The sequence below is a fragment of the Balaenoptera musculus genome, chromosome 18 (assembly GCF_009873245.2).
Source record: "Balaenoptera musculus isolate JJ_BM4_2016_0621 chromosome 18, mBalMus1.pri.v3, whole genome shotgun sequence".
Taxonomy (NCBI): domain Eukaryota; kingdom Metazoa; phylum Chordata; class Mammalia; order Artiodactyla; family Balaenopteridae; genus Balaenoptera; species Balaenoptera musculus.
The window spans coordinates 45,544,947-45,558,754 of record NC_045802.1 but is presented as its reverse complement, the minus strand read 5'-3'; the positions used below and the strand labels follow the sequence as shown (position 1 = coordinate 45,558,754).

General features: G+C 37.2%; 1 protein-coding gene across 1 annotated transcript in view; it reads left to right on the top strand.

The window, feature by feature from the left end:
* Positions 1-13,808, top strand: part of DACH1 (dachshund family transcription factor 1) — a 411,546-nt gene that overhangs the window by 213,506 nt on the left and 184,232 nt on the right. The window contains exon 3 of the mRNA XM_036832080.1: positions 6,723-6,884. Coding sequence (XP_036687975.1) covers positions 6,723-6,884 — 162 coding nt within the window. The remainder of the gene's footprint in view (positions 1-6,722; positions 6,885-13,808) is intronic.

Below are 13,808 nucleotides of genomic sequence, written 5' to 3'. Positions count from 1 at the left end.
GATATTGAATTTGAAGTAGCAAAAGGTTCGTATCAATATAGCACAGAGTGGAGACTTAGTGATTTTATGATAAATTTGATCAGTGTAGGCTACTAAATCAAATGATTTGATAGAAGCATGGTTTTCAGGTGTCCATTTGTCAAATGTTTAAATTTTCACCGTACACTGTTAGATAACTTTTGTCATATTTGCATTTTTGTGAATAACTGAACAAAGGTAAAACTAAATGACATGATGGATATTACGGGTTACTTGATAATATTTACTACCATTTTCAGAGGGCTTAGTATGTGCCCATGCTGTTGTGTACATTATTTTACCTTTATTCCCCACAATACTGCTATGAGGTCAGAACTGATATCTCTGCTTTAAAGATAGGAATTTGGAAGCCTTAGGAATTATATAACTTGCTGCAGTATTTCATATAAATTTGATGCATGTTGTCCAAAGTTTGTATGGCTTTTGGAGTGTTTTGTTTTTCAATGACTGTATGTTTACTCCTTATATGATAGTGAGTTTACATAACTAGGAATCTCCATGCCAGTCAGTTTTCAACAAGAACTTTAAAAGATTTTAATGGACCATCAAAAAATAAAAGTACAAGTAAAAGAAATCTATAAGCCAAGATAAAAATAAAGAATTTCTAACAATAGCTGGTTAAAAAAAGTAATATAGAATTTGCTCTGAAGGAGTAGAACAGAATGGAGCCCGCTGCAATGAGTTTGTAGCATAATTCAGACACTAATTCAGACACTAATATGACAAGGTGTTTTTCTAAATTCTATGTAAAAATCTATTCATCCTTTTGAATTGTAAGTGGTAGAGTTCGTGAAGATCAAATAGAAAAAAAAGAAACCTAAATAGTTTTGCATGACATAAGGCCTATGGGGTTTAGCCTAAGTTTGATGTACAGTCCCTTTTCTGAGGGCCAATAGAAGGTCTACGAGTTGCACAATACATGACTTATTATCCTTTCTCTGAAGGAAAACATCTTTTTTAAACAAACTATCTCTCAATACATTATTTTATCAGTGGCAAATGAATTTTAAGTATACATTAAAGTTTCCCCATTGCTGATGATAAAATTGGATTTAGAACCTTTTAAAATAAAATGAAATTATACTACATTTGACTTCTCAGTTTAGTGTATGTTTTTGTCTTTGTGTATGAGATACTATAATTGTTCTTGGAGAGTGTAAAAAGTAAGTTTCATGAGGTAAAATAGATAGGTTAATCATTCCTTAGTGTGAGAAAACCTTTTTTCATTTATTTGTTTCTTCACCGTACACACACACATGCATTATGTGTGTGTGTACATATATGTAATTTTTCTCTCAATGAGAGAAGGAAATCTGGTGAAAATTTTACCTGATTGAAGAATCTGGAGAAACTACCCAAGCTGTTTAATTAACAATTACTGTATATACCAAATAGATTCGTATATGTAAGTGGTTGGTTGAGTTAATAACGTGCATAGCTACTGGATCTATAACACACAGAAGTGCTGTGTTACCTGGCTGGCCTCCTTGCTTCTGCTCTGCTAGGGTAGAGGCGCAGAAGACTCATTTTTCCAAAGTCTGCATCACACTACAGCAGTATGTCTTAGATTCTGATTATTGGTCCAACCTGATTTTGTATTTTAACAAGTTCCCTTGTTGATTCTTAAGCATACTCACTTTCAAAAACCACCGCAGAGATGATCTACCTAGCTAAAAAGCTTTTACTGTAAGGTGTAGACACACTTTAATAATGTACATTACTGTCATCAAATAATCTAAGGGCAGGGAGCATCAGAATCAACCTACTGAAAGATAAAAATACAGATTCCTCAGTCCATCTCAGAGATAGGGTCCATGAATGTGGCCCCAAGGAAGATAATCTTCAACTTTACCACACTCTGCAGCTAGCTTTGATGTAGATTATCACTTGGAGAAACACTGGATTACCTAGTTCTGAGGGAAAAATGGCTTGTTTTGATTGGGGAGAGTTAAAAGCAGTCATAAATTCACTGCTTCAGGGTGGGATATTGAAGGAAAATATGCTGAAGTCTGATTATGAGACAGGTGGAGAAGAGTTCTAAGTGAGAAAGGGTTACGGAGGGAGGAAAAGTGTGTGGTAAATGTTATGGGTTGCCGGCGTTTACACAAGCAGACCATTCTTTTCTTAAAAATTTTTATTTCATATTTCAGTATAGTTGATTTACAGTGTTGTGTTAGTTTCAGGTATACAGCAAAGTGATTCAGTTGCATATATTTATATACCTTTTCATATTCTTTTCCACTACAGGTTATTACAAGATATTGAATATAGTTCAATATGGCTCAAGGACCTATACAGCAGGTCCTTGTTGTTTATCTATTTTATATATAGTAGTGTGTATATGTTAATCCCAATTTCCTAATTTACCCTCCATCCCACCTTTCTCCTTTGGTAACAGTAAGTTTGTTTCCTAAGCTGTGAGTCTGATTCTGTTTTGTAAATAAGTTCATTTGTATCATTTTTTTAGACTCCACATATAAGTGATATCACATGATATTTGTCTTTCTCTGTCTGACTTACTTCACTTAGTATGATAATCTCTAGGTCCATCCATGTTGCACAGGTAGAGCATTCTTGATTGCATAGGAAGTGTTTTCGCAGTGTGAACTCCCTATGAAGTATAGACCAAAAACTAGTGTTATTTTGTGAATTTATTACACTTATTTTTTCAAAGGCAGCTTCAATAGGAACAAACTATACAATGGGACCTCTTTCTAAAGTGAGTGTATAGATTCTAAACTAAGTTTTTACTAGAGACAGCAAATTGGAGGGAATTTGAGAATTACATGAGATTTGAAAGGGCCATGGCAAGGCCAACAGGAAGTGCAATCAATGCAGAGGTGAGGGTGAGACTTTCGTGATTCTCTCCAGTCCGAGGCAGATGTAGCTTTGGAAAGTAAATGCTTTTTATTAAATTAATGAGATTTGCTACTCCTAGTATATTTACATTGACTGTAATATGAACATAATGTTTTAAATTATTTACATGGATATTGTCAAAATAATGCCCGTATTTCTCCTGCGGCTTTCTATGTAATCCAGTTTGAGAAGCGTTTTTTTCATTCAGTGACAATTTGTGCCAGGCTTTGTGCTCAGTGTTTGGGATACATATACTAGGAAAGTATTTCTGTCCTTTCAGTGTTATAACCTAGTTGGAGGAGCTAGCCCTAAACCGACCCCCCTGAGCAACACACCCCCCCCAAAAAAGGAGCAATAAAGAGTTTGAGTGAGTTTCTGTTCTCAGATTGCACATTAAAGTGACCTGAGGAACGGTAAAATCAACCAAAATATACAGATGGACGTGTCCCAACCAGAATCTCAGATGGTAGGACTCAGCTCTTTGCGTGGTTTGAAAGCTCTGTGAGTGATTCTGATGCACAGAGAATGCAGACTTTCATTCAACAGGGCTGAGAACACGCGTAAGTGGACCACTAGCTCTACTCTTGAGGAGTAGGGTGGAGAAGGTCAGCTCTTTAAAAGAAGTGAGTCTTAGGCTGATTCTTGAAGTGTTGGAGCTCTTTCCCAGGTAGGCTGAAGAGTCAGGATCCTGAGCCCGCTTCCCCTAGACCATCATATTTAAGCCTCACATGACAGATGCAAGGACAGATCTGGGGCAGGGAACTGGAGAGATTTTCTAGAAAGTCTGAACAGCATGTGCAAAGTCTAGCTTGAAAGAGGAAATGTAGTCCACTAGAGGAGGTGAAAGACCCCTATATGTCTGGAGCACACAGAGCAAAGGAGACCTGGGGGAAAGATAATGCTACACAGATAAGCAGGGGACTGAGCACACAGGGCCCTGACAGACACATGAAGCACCCACCTTGCTTCTCAGAGCGGGCATCGAATGCCAGGATTAGATTTTTGTTTTCATAAGGTTATGTTGACCGCAGTATGAATCATAAGAGATTGGAGGTAGGGAAAGTGGAAGCTGTTAAGAAATAATTACAAGACTCCAGGGAACAAAAAGTGGCAGCTTGCACTAGGGGAAGCCAGGGGAGATGGAGAAAATTGGCTGAGTGTGAAAGCTATTAAAGAATTAAATTTGAGAACCTATCATCAAACAGTTAGGTGAGTTAGTGAAACTAAAATCAGCAACTGTTGCAAATGTCATAGCTTTCTTCTTGCCTTCATGAAACTGGACTGAAAATAGAATATTTCAAAAGTATTATGGTTATAGCATGTGTGTGTCACACACACATCTATCGGTTGGAATTTGTATGAGCAGTGTAAACCTAAGGGGGAAAAAACTGTCAAATGGAAAAAGAGAAGAGTACCATCAATAAGATCAGATAAATAATAAAATTGTGAAAGGCGTTTTTAAAAGTCAGGGGTTAATGCCGGCAGCTAAGGAGAAGCAGGATACTTCTAGCTGAGGGGGGTTGCAGCCAGCCCACTGTATCCTGCTTGAGTCATAGCTAGGACTGGTCTTGACTTGCTGAAGTAAAAACTAGAACACAAGGCCTGCCTAGTTTTTACTAAACATTATGTGGCATTTTTCACATAGTTTATCTTATTTAATCCTTCTATTATCCCTTTGTGAATAGGATGACTTTACAGATGAAGAAACCATACTTAAGAAGATTTTATAGCTTGTGTAAGGCCATATCAAGCACAGTTATGTTTCATGCTACTGAGCTTGATTCAGATCTATCCAATAATAACAATCATATCTCAAGTTGTAGTTTTTTCTTTCTTATATGGAAAGATACTTTTCTTTCTTCAGGGCAAAAGAGGATGGACACCAGGAAGAACAGGCTGTAAGATCACTGCCTGGAAGTGCTGGCACAGTGCCCTCACCCCAGCTCCATTACGGTTCAGCAGAATCTTGCTCAGGGGTATTGACCCCCTCTTTTGCAGGCCATAGGACTGGCCCAACTTTCCTCCTCTGCAGACATGAAAAAGGGGGCAACAGTTTTCCTGGCTTTAGCCACACACTCAAGCCTTTAACAGCCCATACACAGTTCAGGCCTCATGCAGTTACGCATTAATTAAACATTAATAAATGTTTTGATGGAAAAGGCAAAAAAAAAAAAAAAAAAAAGAAAGAATACTATGGAACAAGATTTACCTGCCTCATAAATCAAAGATAAAGACCCTAGATGTGTCATAAATTGGATATGGGACAACACCAGGCAATGAAGGGAAAGGACAATTTGGATGTTCGCATTGGTGACAAGGCGAAACTGAGGAAGAGAGATTTTCTGGGAAACACAAAGAGAATTTTAAGAGAACAGGAAAGAAAATCTTCTGAAACATCTTTGAAGGAAATGAGTAACTGGGGAGAAAATTCAATCATAGGAAGATGAGAGAATCAGTTCAAGTTGGGACTTAAAAGGCAATAAGTGTTCAGTCGAGACCCAGATGAATTCTTTGAGTTCAGATCAGTGCCTTTTTAGGGGGCAGTTACCAGTTTGTCATGCAAAGAGTCAGTCTGAAGGTCTTGTTGCGTTGGGGTGAAAGTTGTCAAGGTCTCTTTGGTCTGATCTGAAGGAAAGGTGAGGTCTTCTCCTAACCTCAAAAAAAAAAAAAAAAAAAAAAAAGCAGAGGTTTCTAGGGAAAAAGACCTTCTTCTAATTCCTGAGGCTGCAACTTATTTGCTCTAGTAACTAGAAGTGATGATTAGTGGGGAGGAAAAGGAGGAGAGAGGTTTCAGTCTCAAATCCACCAGCTGCGAGTGGAAATAAATCACACAGATAAATTCAAAGCAGGCTGAAGCGCTGTAGCCAGAAATTCTGAAGCAGCATAGCAAAAGGAGTATGAGGGTGTGGGCGGGTGTGTGTGTATATCCTCTCATAGACTGTCAGAGTTTTAGAGTTAGGAGAGATCATTCACACGTTTCAGTGTCTTTCGTTTTGCAGATGAAGGATGTCGGATGAAGTGAATTGACTCGGTAAAAGTTCACACGTTTAAGGAAAACAAATCGCTCCCCTGCTCCAAAACCTGTGCTGGTTACCTAGAGCCTGTACCTAAAGCCAGGTCTTCGCTTTCTGATCTTCCGTATCTGGCCTCAAACTGTTTTTTCGAATCTCATGATCACTCCCACCTCCCGTTTTCTGGATGAACAGAGACAAACTGTTCTGGAGACGTTGTGGCATAGTGGTTCGAAAGGTCAACTCTGGGACTAGAATACTGACAAGTGGGGGAAGTGAGTCACAGGCCTAGGCTGTTCCAGACAAAGGCAATGGCAATTGCAAAAGCACGGGCTTGAAGAGGCAGGGCACGTGTGGGTACTGGGGCCACGTTCAGCATAGGAGGAGTATGGCGTGAGAACAGGGAAACTTCGGGTGATTAGGTGGGTTTCCCATTCTAGTGAAAAGCTTTGTGAGTTAGGCTAAGCAGTTCAGATTCCCCCCACCTGTAGGCAGCTGTAGAGGATTTGGAGCCAGGAATGACATGTTCAGATGGGTTTGTTTGAGGGCGAATTCTGGCTGCATTTCTACTACTCTCCTCTCCTTCTGTGTACGAATCATGCTTTTGCTAATATTGAATATGGGCGTTCGGAGAGCACTCTGTGATATCAACATAGTTTCACTGGTTAGCTGGGAATGAATATATGCTATCAGAGTGCTGCATAAAGGAATCAGATACTTCAATATGTTTGTATATGTGTTCTGTAAAGCACGTGGAGTCTTACGTGAAAAATCAGAATTTGAATTACCTCATTTTTAATTTATTCTTTGAAGGTTTGACAGCAGCAGCTGCAGCAGCTGCCGCTGCTACCAATGCAGCGATCGCCGAAGCAATGAAGGTGAAAAAAATCAAATTAGAAGCTATGAGCAACTATCATGCCAGTAGTAACCAACATGGAGCAGATTCTGAAAATGGGGACATGAATTCAAGTGTCGGTAAGTTTTATGTTCACTGAAACTTACTGTGATCATTTTGCTACTCAATGACTTTCTTTTCCAGAACAAAATTATTGGCTACCCGTTCAAGAAGTTGGCCCCTTTAGCTTTGAAAATAGTGTACATTTTGAAGAAACCACTTAGCCTAACAACACACATACTCTAAATAAATAATTAGCAACATTATTTTTAAATGTAGGAATTAACTTTATGTCTGCAACCTCTACTGTAAAAATTCAGTTAACATCTTTCATAATACAAATAAGTTCTAATAGTCAGAATTCTAAAGTATTGATTATGGGTAAGATGACAGAAGAATATTTACAAACAAAACCACACACTAGCTTTTTTATTCTTAATGCATTGGTTATCAAATAAGAAATGCGCCTTAGCAGCAAAACATATAAACTTAATCTTTTCATGTATTGCCAAGAATAAGAATTATGCTGATAATTAATTCTTTCTGTATACATCCATTATCAGTTTCTCTTATTTAAAAAATGCCACTTTAATGTCTTAATTTGATCTTTTTCTTTCTTGAGGTATGGAGGGATGGAAAGTTAACCATTACTATTTAAACCAAAAAGGAACAGCTTTCTCTTTGCAGAATTAATTTGGGTAATTTGTTTTGTCAAACACAACTTCAAATGAAGGTTAAATTTTTATTGATGATATCTTTAGCATCTGTGTGTTTGTGACATAAAACTTTTTTTTCTGCCACTGCACTGTATTATTTCCCTTTAAAATGTAGAAATCATGCTCAAAATATAAATGAACAAGAGAAATTTGGATGCTACAAGATGTACCCAAGACTATATCCAACATACATGTTCATGAGGGACACAATAATATATGGCAGTTCAATTAGATTTTCTTTTCTATGCAACATTTTAACAGATTATTTCTTTAGATAATCAGCAGCTCCCTACTTTCAGTCCATTGACCTACAGGTAGGGGGCGTGTATGAAGGAATACTGTGGACTTCAGTGATAGTCATTTGCACAACTGTTCATGGAATCATGCGCTAGATATGAGTAACCGAGTAGGAAGTAATTTTAAAACACATACACGAAACACAAAATACCACCACTTCAGTGATGCCAAAGAGCAGCTTCCAACGTAAAAAGGGGGAAAATAGAACTTTTCAACAGAACTAGACAAGAGAAATAGAAAAGGAGAGGCGTTAATGGCTTTGACTTGAGAGTATGATAAAGAAGGAGGTAGCAATTCTTAGAAGGATAAAAAGATGTGGAAGAAAGCCAAAGACATGGCTCAAAATCTGAAAAGAACTAAGGGAAGTGCCAGCGTTCGCATTTGCAGTGCTTCTGTTGAGAAGATGGAGGGCGGTGGATGGTTTAGGGCATAGTTTACACACATCAATTTAAGCTTTTAAAAGTTAAAAACGATATTGAAGTAAAATGAAAGAATTGTAATTCTCTTTTTAGAACTATTGACTGCATATTATTTTAAAATACTAGTCTTTTACTTTGCCCAATAAAATAGAGCAAAATTGGACACTTTTGAAAACAAGGAATTGGCCACTCTAAACTATAGTTGTGATTCCAAGGCATAATTTGGATTGTTATCAGAATTTTAGGAGAGTAAGCCTTGAATGCGGGCTGTTGTTGATAGCTGGTGTTGTGAGGAGGGATCTTTAAGTTAGGCAATTTAATAACACTTGAACAAAATATATTAAAACACTCTACCTCTGTCAAATTTCCTGAGCAGCAGAACAGAAGCTGGCTTTGGAGAAACCAACAGGCATAAGATAAAGAGACCATAGCTCATAATTAGGCATTGGCATACACTTAATATTTGATATTATGGAATAATACTTGCCCTCTGACCAAATTGTGCTTATCATAATTATTTGGATAGCTAGGCTCTCATAATGACTTAAACTAAGAAACAATTTCAATTTGCTTTTGCGTTTTAGTTGGAAGAAATCACTTTTCTTCCATTAAGGTATTCACTTGCTGGTTTATATTGCTTTTTTTTTTTTTTTTTTTGACACCCATCATCCAATTTGAACCAGAAACGGAAATTTATTTGAATTTTCCTAGAGGGTCTTAATATTTTGAGATTGTGTTAACATTAGTGTCATTGCTCGTCCCTAAAGCTCATGGATCATCTATAGTAGAGATCTGTAACTGATTTGAGGGGAAATGTTATCCATTGTCATTTTTATTCTATTCTCACATACTGCTGTCCTCTAAGAATTTGTGATTTATTACCCTTCCTGAGCACAGCCCCTGCCCCCTTCTTCTTTACCTAGAGATCAGGGAAAGAGAGTTTAGGGGAGGGATGGGGTAGAGTGAGGGAAGGTACAGGGCAATGGTGGGGATAGGAGGTTGAGCTTTCATAGATCACGGCAATTTTGAGCAATTGCTTTAAATGGACTCCAGTCTTCTCTGGTTCTGAGGATAGTGCCTGCCCCTTGGTAAGTGTTCAATAACTACTTGCTCCGTGACTTTGGAAAGTTATGTGAACTTTCTGAGCCTCGCATTCCACATCTGAAAAATGGCATAGAAAATAGTATCTGCATCATGAGAAGGAAAGAAAATCATATTTGACAAGTGCTTATCATTTTCTTCATTACCGTGTCTGTTTATCACATTTTTTTGGTCACGCATAATGTTAGTCATGTGGGTATTGCTTTTGCTATTGTTATTATTTCTCCCAACTTACTTTCCTGAAAATCACCTTCTTCCTCTTTTTACAGCCACCGACTGCTTCCTCCTCTGTTTTCCTATTCTCTCTACTAGGTATTACTTGTTAAGCTGCAGGCCTGTGAGGAAATTTGGGGGCAGCTGTGACGTCATTTGGATTTTGTTGTATGTTTGATTTTAGCTTATTCTAGGAACACAAAAATAATCCTAACACAGCCTCAGCACTCAAGGGGCGTACACTCCTATGGGTGGGGTGGCTAAGTAAGCAGACAGTCATAACAGGATGCGGTGGATCCCCCAGAAACATCAGCTAGCACGAGGTGCTTAGGAAGTGGTATTGAAACCTATGAATTCCAGTAGGAATCCCAAGAATCTCAGAAGGCTTATATTTCAGAATACAAATGTACTGCTCTCACGAATCTATCACTTGGCCCTTGGAAGTAGCGAAACCCCTCAGAGAGGTGCTACTTAAATGATGTATTGTTACTACTCAGCCCTGCCCAAATCCAGTGACATTTCTGAAGTCGATTCAGGATTCTCTTTTCCCTTATACTCATCTGGCTCACGCGTTATTTAAACGTTTCAGCCTTCTCTGTGTAGAAACACTGTTTCCCCCGCCCCACTTCCTCACCCCTTGGTTGTAAGTAAATCCTGAGTGCCGCTAGAAAATAGATTTTTTTTCTTTGCTTGGTTTCATTTCATTTGGCTTGGTGAGGTGAAGGAATATTCTTATTATAGATGACCCTCTCTAGTTCTTAATATGAATTGTAAAAATTAGCCAGAAAAAAAGGTGTTTGAAGAAACCTATGACACGGACAAATAATTATTTTATATCCCAATTTTACGTGGTAACCTTGAGCTCGCATCTTTCCAACAGAATGATCACTTTAGGAAGAAGTGAGGACTTCAGGATAGATCCGAGTGAGGCATCAGCAGGCTGAGTGAAATATATGGCTGTGTCGCCATTCTCCCTCATCCACAATCAATTGGATTCTTTTAGTTTAATATTTACTTGCTAAGATGAGATGCTAGTCTGCATGGTGATAAACAGCCTGCTCCTGGCATCTGAAGGTGACCTGTCAGTTCATATGGACAAATCTCCTGCTTACTGAAATGTACAAAATAAATCATTAAAGCAGGCAGGTGCTCATTCCCAGATTTAAATCACCATAGATTTATGATTTGAATTAATGCTTCATTTGGCCATAGAAATAGATGCTGAGACAAATGATATGCACTGGTTGGGGTTTCCATACTGTAGCCATCCTGATATTGATTACTGAGATGTCTTTGCAATCTCTTGTTTATATCAAGTACTATCTTGTGACAGGTTGGCTGATATGAGCTACATTGCAGATAAGAAGGAAAAATGTCCTGGATTCTTTTTAGTGGCAACGCTATCCACAACATACAGGCCAGATAAATTGCTATTTTTTTGCTTTAAGGACTGATCTACATAACCAGCTTAAAAAATGCTGCTTGGAAATTGGGACTGGGATATTGGAAAGGCAGAATTTAAAACCGGTGAACTCAAGGTCAATTTCATAGTCTCTATAGCTATGTTTTATCTGCTTATCTTCTTTTTTTTGGCATCATGCACAGTCTTGAGGGTACGAAATTAGTCACAATCGATTTAATCTAAATAAAGGAAACTTAATTTTACTTCTAGTTTTTAACTGCTATATAAATATTGACATAGTGAGCATCTCTTAGTAGTTTCTCTGTTATTTAAATACTTGCTAAAGCTAATATCTTACTCCCTGAACTAATGACAACAAAGGAAACGACTCTTTAAAGATAAATACATTAAATATTATTCCCAAGTGCAAGAGTTTGTGGACTATAATTTACCAAGAGGCAGGAAAAGATTGCATTTTTACTTCTCTTAACATTTTATTTAAGGAAAACACTATGTACACAGTTTAAAGAATACTCAGAGGATTTAAGAGGGACCTTTGCCACAAGCTAATATCTGACTCATAGAACTGGTAAACAGCTATCAACAATAGTAGATTGCTTGCTTAGTAGGAAATGAGTTCATATCTATTCAAAATGTGATCTCAAAACAGATGTCCCAAGAAAATCTTATTGTTTAAACTATAGTCATAACCCCCGAACTGCTGTTATTTCTTTAAGGAAGTGAAGTAATCTTAAGACTTCAGAATTTCTCTCTCTGAACACCATGGAAAGTAGGCAAGAATACCCTAATGCAGTGATCCACAAACTTGAACACGTTTCATATGCCTGAAATGTAGGATTCTTTTGCATTTTTTCAAACTTGCAATAGTTACAAAGATATAGGAGTTTCAAGTAAAAACAAGAGCTTGAGTTTGGGATTAAACAGCTGTGTTCTTCAATGGTATTCCTTTCTCCTTACCTCTGTCCATCAACCAACAAAACAAAACAATGAAAAAAAAAAAAAACAAGCCAGGCAGATAGGGAGATAAAATTATCTTCCCTGGCTGACCATCCCCTTATCTTTTTTTTTTTTTTTTTTAACCATTCCTAAAGAAATAAAATAGTTTACATTGCAGTCATTTCCTTTCTTCTATCTCATGTGTCTATTTGGAAGGAAAAATTAATTTTATGATTTCAGGAAAAAGTCTTGGAGACCTTGAGAAAGCAAATAAAAGGAAACTGAGAACACAGGCCGCCAAGCAGAGCTCTGTAGTTGCACATTGGATTCTCTGCTTTGGCAATGTTAATGAACCTCAAATCCTTCCTATAATTAGATGAGGGAATTGCTTATATTTTCAAACAGATGATGCTGCTATAATGAAACGATTGACAGGGAATTTAAGAGTGTCTACAGTAGTCATTTGGTTTCTGTTATTAAAAAAAAAAGTTTAAAAAGAAGATTGGCTTTAGACATAGGTCCTGAGAGAGGTAGTAATTTACATAGCATGCTATGACAGGTGTCTTTGTATAGGAAGGAAATAAAATGGAAGACTAGAGAAATGATGGGCAGGTATAGCAATTTTTTGGGGAGGGGGCGTCCTATGCTTATTCTGTGTAGGTTCTTTAAAAGGGGCCGAGACTCAAGAGATGGATCCGGATTGAGTGCACAGCTGTAACTGCTGATGAGCTAATTGCTCCTTATCTCTCAGCCCCATTCATCTTCATTTTTTACCAATTACTGAGAATTATCTGTGTTCTCAGTTGGATATGAGAGTTAATCCTTTTTGGTTAAGCTGGCAGTACTGTGAGCAGATTCCAAATCGGAGGGTGAAAAAGCCAAAGCAAGCTTGCTCTAAAAATGTCTCCAGTTCAATTACAGTATCACTGATTCATAAGAAATTTGCCATTGTTTAACAGATTAAATGTGGAATTTTTTTTTTTAACTTTCTTAATGTTTCTTTGCCTAACAATGATTGTTAAGATCCTTCTTCCTGTCTGATGAGTAAAATTTAACAACATTAACAGCCAGGGTCTTGTAAACATGGAAACACACAAGACTACCCTAAAAGGCCAAAAAAATTCTGACACATGAAATGAGAAGCATTTTAGAACTGATAGCTTTCAATTTATATGTAAACACTTTTAATCTATGCCGTTGCTCTCTGTGGCTTCTCATATGGTGAGGAAAGTATGTCCAAACATAAACCTTTTCACAAATGTCACATTAGTGGAATTTTAATGGAAGGACCACATAAGCATCTCCTAAAAGTGTAGGAACTGCCATGGTTTGTAATTCAGTTGATGGTGAATAAGCCATATGGTTCACATCATTTCCTATGCAAAAGATGTCTTCATATCCTGACATTTCACACAAAATTGCTTATTCCAGCAATGAAAAACTAAAAAGTAATAAGCTACTCTTTCATAATTTTCAATGCATTCTTAAATATTTAATATTTCTGGCATTTCTTCTTCATTAAATATTTTAAATAAGGTAATCTAATGTGAAAATATAAAGAATAAATAGCTAATTTAAGACAGAATTATCATTTGAATAACTTGTAGTATGATCAAACAAGTCCTTCTAGATGCTTCCAAAAGCTGAGATCGGGGAGCAGAGAGCAAAATATGTCAGAAGATTCAGCTTCTAGTAATAACACTGCTAATAAATAACTTAGCTAGTTAGGTCTCTTAATTTCTCAGATTTCTTATTTAATAAATAAGGAGCTTGATGCCCAGTTAACCCCTTGGTTCTAAAATTCTTTGATTTTTGAAATGAGTAGAAGATAAAAGGCAAGAAGTTATTCTATACAGTGATTTCTAAAATGAAATACAAAACTGAAACAACCTAAATGTT